At 38.0% G+C, this 15,317-nt stretch overlaps 3 protein-coding genes across 8 annotated transcripts in view; 2 read left to right on the plus strand and 1 right to left on the minus strand.

The window, feature by feature from the left end:
• The window catches only part of ephx5 (epoxide hydrolase 5), a 65,341-nt gene extending 57,721 nt beyond the window's left edge, over positions 1–7,620 (plus strand). Inside the window, exons 7-9 of the mRNA XM_055169960.2 lie at positions 2,832–2,940; positions 3,156–3,272; positions 7,158–7,620. Of these exons, the coding sequence (XP_055025935.2) occupies positions 2,832–2,940; positions 3,156–3,272; positions 7,158–7,368 (437 nt within the window). The 3' untranslated portion in view covers positions 7,369–7,620. The remainder of the gene's footprint in view (positions 1–2,831; positions 2,941–3,155; positions 3,273–7,157) is intronic.
• A 505-nt stretch (positions 7,621–8,125) lies between these two features.
• Positions 8,126–9,681, minus strand: mad2l1bp (MAD2L1 binding protein). Its single transcript, XM_055169971.2, has 3 exons — positions 9,199–9,681; positions 8,798–9,075; positions 8,126–8,703 (listed from the first exon to the last, which is right to left on the minus strand). The coding sequence occupies exons 1-3, from the start codon at positions 9,554–9,556 to the stop codon at positions 8,173–8,175; spliced, it is 1,167 nt and encodes a 388-aa protein (XP_055025946.2). The 5' UTR covers positions 9,557–9,681; the 3' UTR covers positions 8,126–8,172.
• A 1,100-nt stretch (positions 9,682–10,781) lies between these two features.
• Positions 10,782–15,317, plus strand: part of macrod2 (mono-ADP ribosylhydrolase 2) — a 705,053-nt gene continuing 700,517 nt past the window's right edge. For 3 of the 6 annotated variants that reach the window (XM_073873422.1, XM_073873426.1, XM_073873427.1), the window contains exons 1-2: positions 10,783–10,991; positions 12,922–13,026. In XM_073873422.1, coding sequence (XP_073729523.1) covers positions 10,955–10,991; positions 12,922–13,026 — 142 coding nt within the window. In that variant the 5' untranslated portion in view covers positions 10,783–10,954. Of the gene's footprint in view, positions 10,992–12,921; positions 13,027–15,317 lie in introns of all 6 variants that reach the window. The other 3 variants (XM_073873423.1, XM_073873424.1, XM_073873425.1) reach the window with 2 other exon arrangements.

Here is a 15,317-nt window from a genome sequence, read left to right on the forward strand (position 1 = left end):
ATCATGCTAACATCATGGTAACTTCATGTTAGCATCATGCTAGCTTCATGCTAATCATGTTAGCATCATGCTAGCTTCATGCTAATCATGCTAGCATCATGCTAGCTTCATGCTAATCATGCTAGCATCATGCTAGCTTCATGCTAATCATTCTAACATCATGCTAGCTTCATGCTAATCATGCTAGCATCATGTTAGCTTCATGCTAATCATGTTAGCATCATGCTAGCTTCATGCTAATCATGTTAGCATCATGCTAACTTCATGCTAATCATGCTAGCATCATGCTAGCTTCATGCTAATCATGCTAGCATCTTCATGTTAGCATCATGCTAGCTTCATGCTAATCATGTTAGCATCATGCTAGCTTCATGCTAATCATGCTAGCATCATGCTAGCTTCATGCTAATCCTGCTAGCATCATGTTAGCTTCATGCTAATCATGCTAACATCATGCTAGCTTCATGCTAATCATGCTAGCATCATGCTAGCTTCATGCTAATCATGTTAACATCATGCTAGCTTCATGCTAATCATGTTAGCATCATGCTAGCTTCATGCTAATCATGCTAGCTCTATGCTAATTATTCTAGCATCATGCTAGCTTCATGCTAATCATGCTAGCATCAAGCTAACTTCATGCTAATCATGCTAGCATCATGCTAGCTTCATGCTAATCATGCTAGCATCATGCTAGCATCATGCTAGCTTCATGCTAATCATGCTAGCATCATGCTAGCTTCATGCTAATCATGCTAACATCATGCTAATCATACTAGCATCATGCTAGCTTCATGCTAATCATGTTAACATCATGCTAAATCATGCTACCTTCATACTTAAACATTCTAACAGCCATATAGCCTACTAAACTAAACTTCTGTCAAACCGTTTTAAACGTTCAAGCTACGCTTTTTCAAGCCAACATAAAGTTTGTCTTCAAACTTTAATATCTAGTTATTATTCTTTTTCTCCCCCCAAAATTTCTGACACTAACTCGTCCTAGGGCTTTCAAGCTACATGCACCAAATTTTCCACAGACCTTCAGACTGGTCTGACTTAGTGTGCTATATCTTTTCTAACTGATGGGACCTTCCGAATTCCTAAACGGGGGTCTCGAACACCCCAAAATTTCCATTGACTTAACATTGAGACAAACTTTGACGGGTCATAGCTGCGAGTGAGAAACTTGTAGAAACTTGTGGCTTACCACATTTAAGGTGGCTGAAAGGCTCTGTAAGAACATACATCACAATGGGGTGTAAGCTGTACCCCTGGGGTGTAAGAGGCCCCCAAAATTTCCCATTGACTTATAATGGGGTAGGAAGCATGCCCATATAAGGGAATAAACGCGTCCCAGATGGAATATCTTTACTCTAGAGCAGTGGCTCTCAATCCTGGCCCCGGAGTGTCGTAGAGACATGGGGGTGGGCTCATTTTACTCAGTCATCCAATCAGTCTCTTAGGATCGCCCCAAAGCTATTTAGCCACGCCCCTAGCAACAATTTTGGGTACCCTAGCAACATCTCCCATAGACTACCATTATAAAAAGCCCAGATGGATATCTTTACACCAGAGTGTCATAGAGACATAGGGGTGGGCTCATTTTACTCAGGCATCCAATCAGTCTTAATAGGATTCTTATTGAGGCATTAAGCCACGCCCCTAGCAACCAAATTTGAGCACCCTAGCAACATAATAAACAAAGCCTTATATCTCTTGGTCTGAACATCATAGAGACATGGGGGTTGGGTCTTTGGGTCATGCTAGCTTCATGCTAGCTCCATGCTAAGTCATACTAGCTTCATGCTAGTTTCATGCTAGCTTTATGCTAATTTCATAATAAATCTTGCTAACTTCATGCTAAATCATGCTAACTTCATGTTAAATCTTGTTAGCTGCACGCTAAATAGTGCTAGCGTCATGCTAATCATGTTAGCATCATGCTAATCATGCTAGCTTCACGTTAAATCATGCTAGCTTCATGCTAATCATGCTAACCTCATGCTTACTTCATGCTAATCATGCTAGCCTCATGCTACCTTCATGCTAATCATGCTAACATCATGCTAGCTTCATGCTAATCATGCTAGAATCATGCTAGCTTCATGCTAATCATGCTAGAATCATGCTAGCTTCATGCTAATCATGCTAGAATCATGCTATTTTCATGCTAACATCATGCTAGCTTCATGCTAATCATATTAACATCATGCTAGCTTCATGCTAATCATACTAGCATCATGCTAGCTTCATGCTAATCATGCTAGCATCATGCTAGCTTCATGCTAATCATGCTAACATCATGCTAGCTTCATGCTAATCATGCTAGCATCATGCTAGCTTCATGCTAATCATGCTAGCATCATGCTAGCTTCATGCTAATCATGCTAGCATCATGCTAGCTTCATGTTAATCATGCTAGCATCATGTTAGCTTCATGCTGATCATGCTAACATCAGGCTAACTTCATGCTAATCATGCTACCTTCATACTTAAACATTCTAACAGCCAGATAGCCTACTAAACTAAACTTCTGTCAAACCGTTTTAAACGTTCAAGCTACGCTTTTTCAAGCCAACATAAAGTTTGTCTTCAAACTTTAATATCTAGTTATTTGTATAATATTTTGTGGTGTTGTGTGTGCATTTTAAAGACATTTAATAATAAAAATGTTAAAATGCAGTAAAAACAGCCATGACGTGTTATTATGGGTCTTTGTGTATTGAATGTATTTTAGATGTAGAATAAACATGTGGGTATTATGGCAAACTGTATTTACATTTTTAGAATTTGTAAATATTTCTTCTGCATTTTGTCTACCCCTGCAGGATGTGGACTGAATGACTCTCCTGTTGGATTGGCTGCCTACATCTTGGAAAAGTTCTCCTCCTGGACAGACTTGCGAAACAGAGACCTTGAGGATGGGGGTTTGGAGAGGTAATGAGAGATCAATGAAAGACACGTTTATGTAGAGAAAATAACTTGTATAAATATAAACTTATGTGTGTTGTGTGTGTTTTGTAGTTAGATACATGAAAAATAAATCAATTCCACCCATCACCACAGCATGGATAACATGGGTAGCATTCACACTAAATCTACAAAATGTGGTTAATTACAATTTAGAGGCTTTTTTATCTGTTTTATCACAGAAAGTTCAGTCTAGATGATCTTCTCACAAATGTCATGATCTACTGGACCACCCGTTCCATCATTCCCTCAATGCGTTTCTACAAGGAGAATCTGAAGAAAGAGATTGTGGACAGTGTGTAAGTAAAAAAAAGTATTTGAAATACAGTGACCTGACATAAGTTCACATTTAGGGGTGTTTTACAGGACAGGGCTTATCCTAGTTCCAGACTAAAATTCATATTTGAGCTGCCTTAATTTAAAAACACCTCATACTGACATATCTTAACATTAGTACCATTACACCACTAATGTTTTTGTAAGTTTTTTTTTGTAAAAACTACTTAAATGTCCTAATATAACAAAGGCCTCGTCTTGGATTAATCTAAACCCTGTCTGGAAAACCGCCCCTTAGAATCCTTTTATCGCATAGAGAGCTTCACATGTTTAAAAAGAAATAGCCTAAACAAAAAGACCATGAAAATTTAGTGAATCTATTAACATTTTCTGGATGTAATCTATAAAGACACTGAGAAACAATTATATAAATCACACTGTAAAAAATACTTTGCTGCCTTAAATTTTTTTGTTAAATCAACTCAGATTTACAAGTCATGTCAACAGAGATGAGTTGTCACAACTTATAAAATATAGTTGAGAAAAGTCAATTTAATTTTATACGTTATAACAACTCACCTGTAGTTATAACAACTCCTCTCTAGTCAACATTAATAATAGTAAGTTGAAATGACTTGTAAATCCGAGTTGATTCGACAAAAAAATTTTAAGGCAGCAAAGTATTTTTTACAGTGCACTATAACATTGCAAAAACAACAAATCTAGTTCTGGCATGGTGGCCTAAGACTTTTGCACAGTACTGTATGTCAGTGGTTCTCAAACTGGGGTCCGGGGCCGCGAGATGGTGCCAGGGGGGCCCTAGTTTTATGACATTTTATAAAATACATTCATTTATCATGAATTCTGTGTAATTAAGCCTAAAAAAAATAAGGCAGCACTACTTTGTATAATTTTGGGGCGGTTTCCCGGACAGAGATTAGCTTAAGCCAGGACTAGACCTGATTTTAATTGGGAAATATAACTAGTTTTAACAAACATACTTTACTAAAAACATTACTTATGTGCATTTTGAGGCAAAACAAAGGACGCTGGTATATTTTAAGGTACGTCAGTGAAAAAGTTTGAGAACCACTGCTGTATGTTACCTATGGCTGGGCAAAAAAATAGTCAATTCAAAATCTCAAAGGCCACGAATCGATTTTTTTTTTTTTTAATGAAATATCCTGATCCTGTTTGATCAAGGATTGCGACTGTTCTGACTTTTTTCGGCATTCATTTTTCATCTTGCATCAAAATTGTATTGTTTTTAACATGAAATTAGAGATGAAATTGTTTTAATGTACAGGTTTGTGGCTCTTAATTATTTTTATTAATTACCCACTTGTAGTCTTCTTTATAAATATAGTGCTTGTATTAAATCTATATTCATTGAGTTGAATCGAGAATAAAAATCGATCCGGGAACCGGAATCGAAAGGAGAATCGATTTGATAGCTTGTGAATCGAAATTGAATCGATCTGGAACATCTGAATCGATACCCAGCTCTAATGTATGTATGTGAAATCCAGGCTAAAGTCTAATAATCTAATAATGAAAACAGGAGCATCAAAGTTTGATTTTAATTTTTTAATTTCACTATGATTTCAATCGTTGACATTGTCTTACTCAGCCAATATTTAAGATTTCAAGGTTATATTTTCACAGAATGATCTTTACATTTTGTAGGATTTTTGTAGAAAACAGTAAATCACACACAAAAAAAGACTTTAGCTGTGTCTTTAAAAAGCATCTTTATGCCATTATGGCATTTGTTGTCTGTAAAAAGTCACTGAAGTCATTTTGTATCATAGTAGAATTGTATATTATGTTATTACTATAGTCTTCTATTGCTTACTCATAGATGTATTTTGTTTATGTCGAGTTTTAAAGGGACATTCCACTTTTTTTGAAAATATGCTCATTTTCCAGCTCTCCCAGAGCCAAACACTGGATTCCCACCGTCTTGAAATCCATTCAGCCGATCTCCGGGTCCGGCACTAGCACCCTTAGCATAGCTTAGCAAAACTTGACTCTTTTGTAGTTACATTGTGTACTAAGACCGACGGAAAATTCAAAGCTGCGACCCTCCAGGCAGACATGGCTAGGACTACACTCTCATTCTGGCACAATAATCAAGGACTTTGCTGATGTAACATGGCTGCAGCAGGGGTAGTGATATTATGCGCTGCCCGAAAATAGCCCCCAGCTATATTAAACTGCAGCCATGTTACATATGCAAAGTCATTGATTATTACTCCAGTTTGAGAGTACAGTTCCCAGCCATATATGCCCAGAAAATCGCAACCTTCAACCCTCCGTCGGTCCTAGTACATGATGTAACTACAGAAGAGGAAAAATAAGAAAAATATCTAAACTCTTTTTTTTTTGGTGCGATGCTAATGGTCTAATCCAGGGGTGTCAAACTCAAGGCCCGCGGGCCAAATCCGGCCCGCCCCCTCATTTCATCTGGCCCGCGAGAGTTAACAAATTATGTTAATTATGTGGCCCGCGAGAGTTTACAGATTATTTTATTGTTATTATAAGTTTTATTTTTTGCAGGTTATTTCCAACATTGACTTTTTTTGCAGCCACCAAAACTAATTTTTGTCCCGCCAAAGTCTTTTTGATGTTGATAATGTTGATGATTGCATGAGAAAGAACGTGCAGTGCCCCGCACGCGCGCACTACTAGAGTGGGCGTGTCTGAATGCGAACGCTGCAGCCTCCGGAGGTCGCATTTCCAGGCTGCGTACGTCATCAAGACTGTCTTGTTTCAGGGTATTAACAATTATAAAGTTAAATATTATTCTTTGTTTATAGTAAATAGTTGTAATATCCGTATGACTTGCGAATGTAATGGTCAGTTAACTTATAATCCAGGCTTGATGACGCTGCCTATGCGACCTCCGCATATGGAAACGGACAGTATCTGCTCGTGCTTTCTCTCCCTCTCTCGCGCACGCACACGCGGATCCAGCGAGGAAATGTTTTCCGTCTCGTGTACAGAAATGTTTCGCGATGTCCAGCTGGGATTAGTTTACACAGCGTCTACTCCCGCTAAATACGCGAACTAATGACTCATCTGACTCATTAATAACTATTGAAACTATTGATCTGTAGCCTACAACACTTAACTCATGAGACGTCAGTCAATCAGACACTCAAAGCCAGGTAAAAATCACAGCTTTTTTGTAAAGAGGGCAATAAATGACAAGCCAGAGTATATTTGTCTAATAAATGCATATTGTGGTGGAGATTTTAAAACAGATTAGTATTTTAAAATGCCTCTCATTTTCTTACCTGCACAATGAAGGATACAGAACATTTTGAGTGTACTCACACACAACATGTGTTTTTGTCACCACAATTATTTTAAAAATAATCTGTAGAATAGTTGTACTCTATACACTTTGTCATTATTTGCCTGGGCTTCTACTTTCAAAGCTAGGTATTAATTTAGTTATTAACAAAACCAATAGTAAGCAAATGCAGAGAAAATTATGCAATGTACAGTAATAAAAGAGTTGATACATTCATACAGTCCTTCAAATACACCCGGCCCTTTGAAAATAACCATAATGCTGATGTGGCCCGCGATGAAATTGAGTTTGACACCCCTGGTCTAATCAGATTCAATAATTTGTGCTAAGCTATCTAAAAGTGCTAGCACCAGACCCGGAGATCAGTTGAATGGATTCCAAAATGGTAAGAATCAAATCTTTAACTCTAGGGAAGTTGGAAAATGAGTATATTTTCCAAAAAAAAAAAAAAAGTGAAGTGTCCCTTTAAAGTAGGACTTTTTGGTTATCTGGTAAATTGATTTAGGGACATACATTTTCTTAATTGAATACTTTTTGTGGCACAAAAAAGTGAATGTTTTTAAAGATGTTTTTCTTATTTTCTTTAAAGCAACAATGTGATTGTGCCCACTGGCCTGGCTGCATTTCCTAATGAGTTAGTCCACTGCCCCAAGACCTGGGCTGGCTCACGGTTCAGAGATATCCGTTCCAACAATTACATGCCCAGAGGAGGACATTTTGCTGCCTTTGAGGAACCCCATCTTCTGTCTCAAGACATCATACAGTTTGTGGAGAAGGTGGAGAGTAAAAGGCGCAAATAACAAGTTTGTTTCAAACTAGAACGATCTTTTTCATTGCTTTGATCATTTCAAGTTCAAAAAATTATTTGTATAATTGTACACTGTTCTTTCCACGATAAATACATGCTTTCTTATCAATCATAGAGTACTGTAATGACAAGTTTATGAGGTGTAAGGTTTTAAGACACTAACTTCAGTTTTAAGTAAAAAGTTACAATATGCATGTTACAATCATTACAAATTAATTTAATAAAGCTTGGCCACAAGATTAAATGTTCTGTGATGAATGAATGAAATTGCAAATAAAAAGCAAAATATTAAATCAGTAAAAAATATTTAGCACCAAACTGTATTATATTCTTTAAACAAGGTATACTGCTAGACTTTCGAAAAAAAAAAAGACAAATTCAAAATAATATATAAAAACTAGAAGCTGCCATTTAGCAAATGATTCGAAATCTAAATGACTTTCCCCACGGACGGAGCAGCCAATAATGAACTGCCCTCCTCAATGGTACGAATAGTAAAAGAATGGGCAACATTTGAGTCCCTGATCACATTGAGTGAGTGCATCTGCTACTTGCACACTAGCAGCCCAATCTGTTCCCAAGATTCATACTGTAAAACATAGCAAGATAAAGATGGATTATATGATAATACAAACTTGTCATAAATAATCTGAGGTTTTAAAACATTCACATGAATGATGCGTATTAAAAAAAATATATGCCATTATTCTTTTTGGACAGTCATTGAGAATGGAGTGGACTGTCAAACATTCCCTGTAATCAGTCTTTATTCCCTTTCGGCCTCAGTCACACATTTTCATTTACAAAAACCTTTGACAGTGACAGGAACCTGAAACCATATATAATCCTCCAGGTCCCGGTTACATTTTTGCAGCTCCCCGACGAGGGACAAATCACTAGCTATAGAGATGACCTGTCGTTTCACTTTTGTGGGAACCCTAAAATCTAGTTTTGGTTTCAATCCAGTCACGCCACAATCCCTGTGACCCAAAGCCATCACTGTGGTGGTCATGAGACGAACAGACTTCACATCCGACAGCAAGTCGGCCACAAAGAGTGTGCGGAAGACCTGTCTTAGACATGCTGAGGTCCTTAAACTGTTTTCTCCAGCCCCGACGGCTACTGCGTCCATGTTGATCTCATACAGCTCGGTGGGGAGGATTATAGACCCTCCAAGCATAAAAAGCACACGGGGGACTTGGCTAAGAGAGAACAGGGCTTCAAGGTGAGCCAGCACTTCATCCAGCTCCTGCAATGTTCGCTGGCAACGACGCCAATCCAAACCTCCTGAATTCTTTACAGGCCGATGGTTCACCACACCCTCCGACTATAAGAAAAACAAAGTTACATTATGCAGCTCTCTAAACTGTATTTTATACTTTTGCACTTTTTTTTAACATGTATGAGGCTCTCAGTTATACCTGTGTGGCATTATGCTGCTGTTTCTGAAGGAACACCAATTGGTCATAGGTCATGGGCAGCTGTTGTCGCTGATAAAGGACACACTTTAGAAGCTCACAAACAAATCTACAGCAGCCGTCCTGTGTGATTCGTCCTGGGAAAACAACAGACACCCGTCCTTCCTCTTTTGCTCTTCTGAATATTTCCTCATCATCTAAATTGTGTGCAAACACTGTACTGGATTCCCCACCAGGCTGACTATCAGACGCACTGGCTAATGTGTCAATCTGCTGGCAACCTTAAAATAAAAACAAAATAATTATGAAGAAAGCAAACATACAACAGACATGTTACAAACGTTTAGGATATTAAACAGACAGAAATAAAACCATGTAACAAGAAATGCCACTAAGTTACATACCTACACCAGAACCATCACAGCCTTGTCCTGTTCTTGACTCTTTTGGGTTATTAATGTTTTCTTTGTCTATTGGAGTATTGTAAGAGTCCACACAAACTATACGTCTCTCATTATTGCTAATGTTATCAAGCATACACACATCCTGCCCCTCTGACTCGTGAGAAGATTGTGGATCGTCGACACGGGACAAAATGTTCCTCTCTATCTGTCCATCTGTTGAAATCTTTGAATCCCCCTCTTGAGTTTTGAGTTGATCGATGTGTATAAGTCTGTTATTTATCCTGTCCTCGGCGACGTTACGAAGTTTAATGACAGTCATGTTTGCACTATCAAACTCTATCCTCGATCTCTCTTCCATTTCTACTGTTTGAATTTATCCTCCTGTGCTGCATCATGGGAAACACGGAAACCGGAAGTCGTAAGATATATAATAAAAGTCGTCGTTATAATGAAAGTTAACTATTAAATTATTTGACTAATTATATTAAAACGCACGTTTATATGTGTATTAGCATACATAAAAAAATCCACGCTTTTGTTATTTTATAAAATTTCGTTTCCATGACGAATTTAAGGAGGCTCAAAAATGACGCCCTCTACAGGTTGAAAGTTGTATAACGTTAGGTCAAGAATCAAGTTAAAGCATTCTCAAACTTGACAAAATGTTGTCTTAAAATGCAGCAGAGTACACATTGTACAAGTAGGCCTATATTAAATGCGATCAATGTCATAGTGATATATTGCGTAACAAGCTAAACTCACTCACTTGGGAGATGCTTGCTCATAAAGATGTCTTTTTTATATGGCAAAAAGTTTTTTCGTGTCTTAACAAGGCCAGTACAGTACATTTCATTTTAGAGATTTATATCTGCCATACCTTCAGGAGAACTTTATGCTTCCTTTTTAGACAGGACTGTTGCATAAATTCACAGGACCCATGGCTGGATTTTCGCTTTTTTATGGACCAGACAGTGAGTGAACCACACAGAGTCACATAGTTATCTCTTCTCCCAGTTAGCACAAGTTTATTATGTCTGAGAATGCTGCTTCTGGAGAGCAGGACAGATCATTTAACATGACTGCATATGCATATGTATTTAATAAAATCTAGGATTAAATGCCTCCCTAGGCAAAAACAGCAAGGACAGCATTTGCATAAACCTGAGTAAACCTGTTGCTTTAAAGTTCAAAAAGATCTGAACGTATGGCTGTAAAACATTATACAATACAATGTACAGTACAAAGTTCTACTAAAACAAATTAAAATATTTAGCTTTCTTTGCAAATTATATTGTCGGTATAAAATACAAGTGAAAAGTTATAAACAGATAGATAAATATAATAATGTAGCGCATGTGTGCCATATCCACGCATGACACGCACCGCTCCAGTCTTTTCCAGCGCTCGCTCCCGCGGTTGCTAACCTACCAACCTTACAACGCTCTGACAGTCAACCTAACCCACGTTAAGCGACACGCCTCCAATCTGACAGCCGCATTAAGACATCCAATAACAACACGACTTCCGCGTACAAAACGTCCAATCGCTGTGCGCACACAGGCTCCACGGCTACTATTAAGGTAGGTTGTGTCACCGTACAGCCTACCCACCAACTACAAATTGACAGTTTCTCAGGTGAGGCGTTACATTACTGGAGCGCTTTCACTTTCTCTTGAGTTTCAGAGCTCATATCACTGTGAGCCTGGGGTTGTTTCACTCAAAACCCATTTACCAGAAGCCCTCATATCACGGCACCATGAACAAAAAGAAAAAGGAATGGGCAGTGGAGAAAGGTAAGGCTCTTTTTGACTGCTCTTGTTTGCTCCGTTAAATGCAGGATTCATAAAGATCTGTCAGTGTGATCTGACACACATGGAGTTGATTCTGGGTCCACGCGTTGAATAGGACATGTTGAAATAAATTCACTGCTATGAGAATCAACAACACTGACACACGTACACCTTCACATGCAGGTAAAACGTCTGCACACGAGGCCCTGATGTGTTCAGTGTTTACACCTGCTTTAATAAAAACCGCTACTAGTATTCTTGCACTGAGCATGAAGTTGAGTTAGTTTATTATTGTCCTTGTCAATAGATTGGAACAGTCATGTTTGATTTGTGCAGTCTACATTCGATTTTGTCATAAAACATCATATAAGCTTAAATTTACTTTTTACTGAACTTGAACAAGACACGTGCTCAACAGAAGTAATGGGTAACTGTAACAGGTGCTTCGTGAATGAGTTGGTATTCAGGCATAAACTAAAGTGTGTGCTAGTATGGCTAACAAGTGAGGTTATGTCATGCAAAGGGACTCAGCTGTCACTCTTTCCAAGTAAATCCAAAGACCTTAAATTGGTTGTTCTAGTCTATGGGACAGTAGAGAGTGAAACCAGTGGTATATTTAGATATAGTCCCTTTATCAGCACAGTTAGCTGAGTGCATAACGCATTTAATGGTCATGTTTTGCAACAATGTTTGCATATATTTGCCATAAGTGTGACCTGAAATTTAAGCCTTAAGGATTGAATAATTAAGAATGCAGTAAGGTATATACATGGTATGTGATCCTGCAGTGCAACTATGTAGCCAGTGATGATGCTACATAATAGTAATTTTTTGCAATGCCTCCTCCCCTGATTCATAATATGTATAAGTAATGTTATATACATTTACACATTTGTCACACGCTTTTATCCAAAGTGACTTTACAAGGTACACATTTTTGTTAGTATGTGTGTTCCATGGGTTTGAACCCATGAACTTTTTTTGCGCTACGCAATGCTCTACCACTGAGCTATACAGGAGCATATGTTTATAAATTATGTATATCAAAATGTTTATTTTGGCATTCCAAGAAATGTGCAAGGAATGCTGCTGGCTTAAAAATAAAAAAGTGCACATTATGCTCATAAAGGGGACCTTTTGGAGGACGCCTTTGCTGGTCTAGCAATAAGGAGTGCTGGAAGATAAAAACAGAAAATAAATTAATAAAGATGCTAGGAAAGGAAGACGTAGGGTCAGTCAGCGTGAAAAATCGGTAGCGTCTGCAGGAACACTCTGGGGCTGATTTATATCAAGTGTGTGAGTGCGAAGCTGAGGTTTTACGGTCTTGAGCGAGAGAAAATATTGTAGAAAAACCTTTTTGGAGTTTTGTTTGTCTGATTTATTTTTATCTAGCCTTAAAAAAATCATAGAAGAATTACACAATTCTAGGAGTTTTAAGAAATTTTTAGGAAGTTTTGGGTGTCGAGTTTAGTCCTTAAATTTGCATTAAAAATTTCTATTTTTTTATTGTGCATCTTATGCCCAGATATATTGGTGGAACTCATTGCTTAACATGCAAAATTAAATTACTGCTGGAAAAGTAGTTCTGCTTCCAGTGAAATATCCCAATAAAGCTGATCAGAAGAAGCAAAAGTGAAACTGGTCTGGTTCAGTGTCAAGCATGCAACGTGGGCCTGCAGCTGTATGCTGAGCAGTGTACCCTCATTAGCCTGTCAGTTCTTTCTCAGATACTTAGCCGGCTGCCACAATTACCACACCAAAGAGTACAGCACTCTGACAGCAATGCATAAAGATGGTCACAGATGTTCCTTTATGAGCCCCTCTAGTTCTATATAAACTGATTAGCCTTGCTTCACAATACATCCTCTCATCTATCTGCAATCCCGCATTGTGAAAAAGCTAACGTTATGACATCAACTCTTCTGTTCCACAGAACGCTTACTCGGCCTCACAACTGAGGATAGACGCAAAGATTATCGGGGCAACTACGTGGCACTGGAAAAGATTCCCAGCTGGGCAAGTAATGAGAACAACACAGGTAAATCCCACCAACACCTGAAGCCAGTTACATGACCAGGTTAAGAACGCCAGTGAAGTCACTGTTTAAAAACAAGCATTGCAATTGTTGAAGCTTTTATTTGGCTAAAAACAAAACCATAAATGTCACAGTATAGGGTTGAATTATTGTTATTAAATAGCCCGGATGTTTGGATGTTTATGCAATAGAAGTGTAAAATGGGTAATTTTCAAATTCATGTAGGTTTGTCTGATTTTGGTGATGGCTTTAGAGCTATTTTTCTTGAAATTGCACAGTCATTCTCAGTAAGAAAACCAGACCAGTTGTTTTATGCCCTTCTCTGCCAGCAGCCATGATAGGCACTGCTATGCATGCAAGTGTCTTGCTGCCCTTTTAAATAGAGAGGACACTTGGATCAGTCTCACCCTGACCAGACACATGAATCAGTCCTACCCATCTCAAATGTCATGGCTTATTTATGGACGAACCTGCCAAAAGTTTGAAAAGGGCATCAGGTACTGTCCCAGTTCAAAGAAGGTTGGGTAGAATCATTGTTACTTCTAAGATAGTTGTGCTTCCTGTCATCAAAGTTCAGTTTTTGTAAACTGAAAGATCAGAAAAGAAAGAAACTGTGTATAATAACTTTGTATGGATAAATGCATATTTGCTACATCACACATGTAACCAATCACATTTGAACCCAAACGTGCTGAACTCACATGCAGTTTATCTTTGTCTAACCTGCTAACATCAGCGGCAAACAGTTAGTGCTGCAAACGTGCAGTTCAAGTATGCATTGTAAAAACCGGACTTGGCAGTTATGTGTCTGAAACTACTGAAATTAGCATCTATTTACGCATACGAAAGGATGGATCTTTGGACTTAAGGGCCGTTCACATTATAACTATAACTATAAAAATATAGTTTTGAAAATCGTTTTATATTAAAGACAAAAGCGGAGTTCACACCATAACTATAACAATAAAGATACAACAAACTATATCATTGAGATCACTTTCTGGGCGCCCCCCCCCCCCCCCCATGAACGATAGAGCATTGACAGCCAATCAAATCTATTTGAACTTCAAGTGCACGCGCACTTGAAATGACAGTAGCTCAATGCGGACTTGCGGAGGTCTATAACATAAAATTACCTCAGGTATCCAGCGCTGAAGCAGTTGCTGTGAAATTCACTACGTAATGTTTTTTTCCTATCACACTGACTACGCCAAACGGTAAGATTAACTTAGATTACACAAACTAGATTCACTGTTTAGACTTACACGAAACGCAGCATGTTGAGGACATCTGCATGGTTACCCGCTGTGTAAATGCTACAAGAACAGCATAGTTACATATTCAGTGACATGTAAACAAATGCAACAGTTTTTATTACAAGAAATATCCAATAAAAGTTAATGTCATTAAAGGCAAGTATTTGTGCGAGTGCCCCGCGCGTGAGCGAATTAGCATAAAGTTATCGTTATAATGTGGACGCTAATAGTTATCGTTATAGTTAATGTTATATTTATTGTTATAATGTGAACGGCCCTTAACTCGCATACTTGTATCTATGGTCCAAGCTGTGCGGTTGAGTAGAGGCGGAGACTAATTTGCATATTCATATATCCACATACTAAATGAGGAAATTACATTCAAGCAGTTTTAAAGCATGTAGAAATTACTGTCACAGAAAAAGCTTTTACATATGCTATTATCATGCTCCGATAAGTTTTAAGTGATATAATTATCGGCTACAGGGGGACTTTAACAGTTTTCCACTAGGATTTAAATAGTTTGCTTTACAGGTCCCAGCTATGGGAGTAACTGACTAGTAAAAGTTTCTTACAACAATATAAACTTGTCTCATCTTCCCCTAAAAACTGAGAGACCTACCCCAAATAGACTTAGCTGATGTTGCTGTGGTGGGCTGTTCTCAAACAACCTAACTAGATAGCGATCTTACAAATTGCTTCGTTATCTATGCAACTTTAAATGAGATGGTAGTGCTGGTATATACGTTTTCTTTCTTTAAAAACAACGCCTTTAAACAAGGTCTTTCTATAGACTGTTTCAGCAGTAACAACATAAACAAGCGGCTTTTGTGGTCATCACGTAATTTCTGGTAAACTCCGCTAAGAATAAATAACAAAGTCCTTTTTAAAGTAGTTTATTTATATAACAAGCAAAACAAACAACACATAGATTACCTAGGAAACCAAAACATTTGTTATTTTCGACGATGTATTTGTTTAAGAGTTCAGTTAAACGTCTAGTCAGACCAATAAACAAACCGGAAGTAAAGTTCTGAC

Source organism: Misgurnus anguillicaudatus, chromosome 11 (assembly GCF_027580225.2).
Source record: "Misgurnus anguillicaudatus chromosome 11, ASM2758022v2, whole genome shotgun sequence".
Lineage (NCBI taxonomy): Eukaryota > Metazoa > Chordata > Actinopteri > Cypriniformes > Cobitidae > Misgurnus > Misgurnus anguillicaudatus.

Excerpts from the sequence above, each read along its gene's own strand:
- mad2l1bp (XM_055169971.2), bottom strand. The coding sequence starts at position 9,556 with ATGGAAGAGAGATCGAGGATAGAGTTTGATAGTGCAAACATGACTGTC. Across the intron at positions 9,076-9,198 it reads CTGTGATGGTTCTGGTGTAG|GTTGCCAGCAGATTGACACA; the intron begins GTATGTAACTTA and ends TTTTATTTTAAG. Across the intron at positions 8,704-8,797 it reads AGCAGCATAATGCCACACAG|TCGGAGGGTGTGGTGAACCA; the intron begins GTATAACTGAGA and ends TTTTTCTTATAG.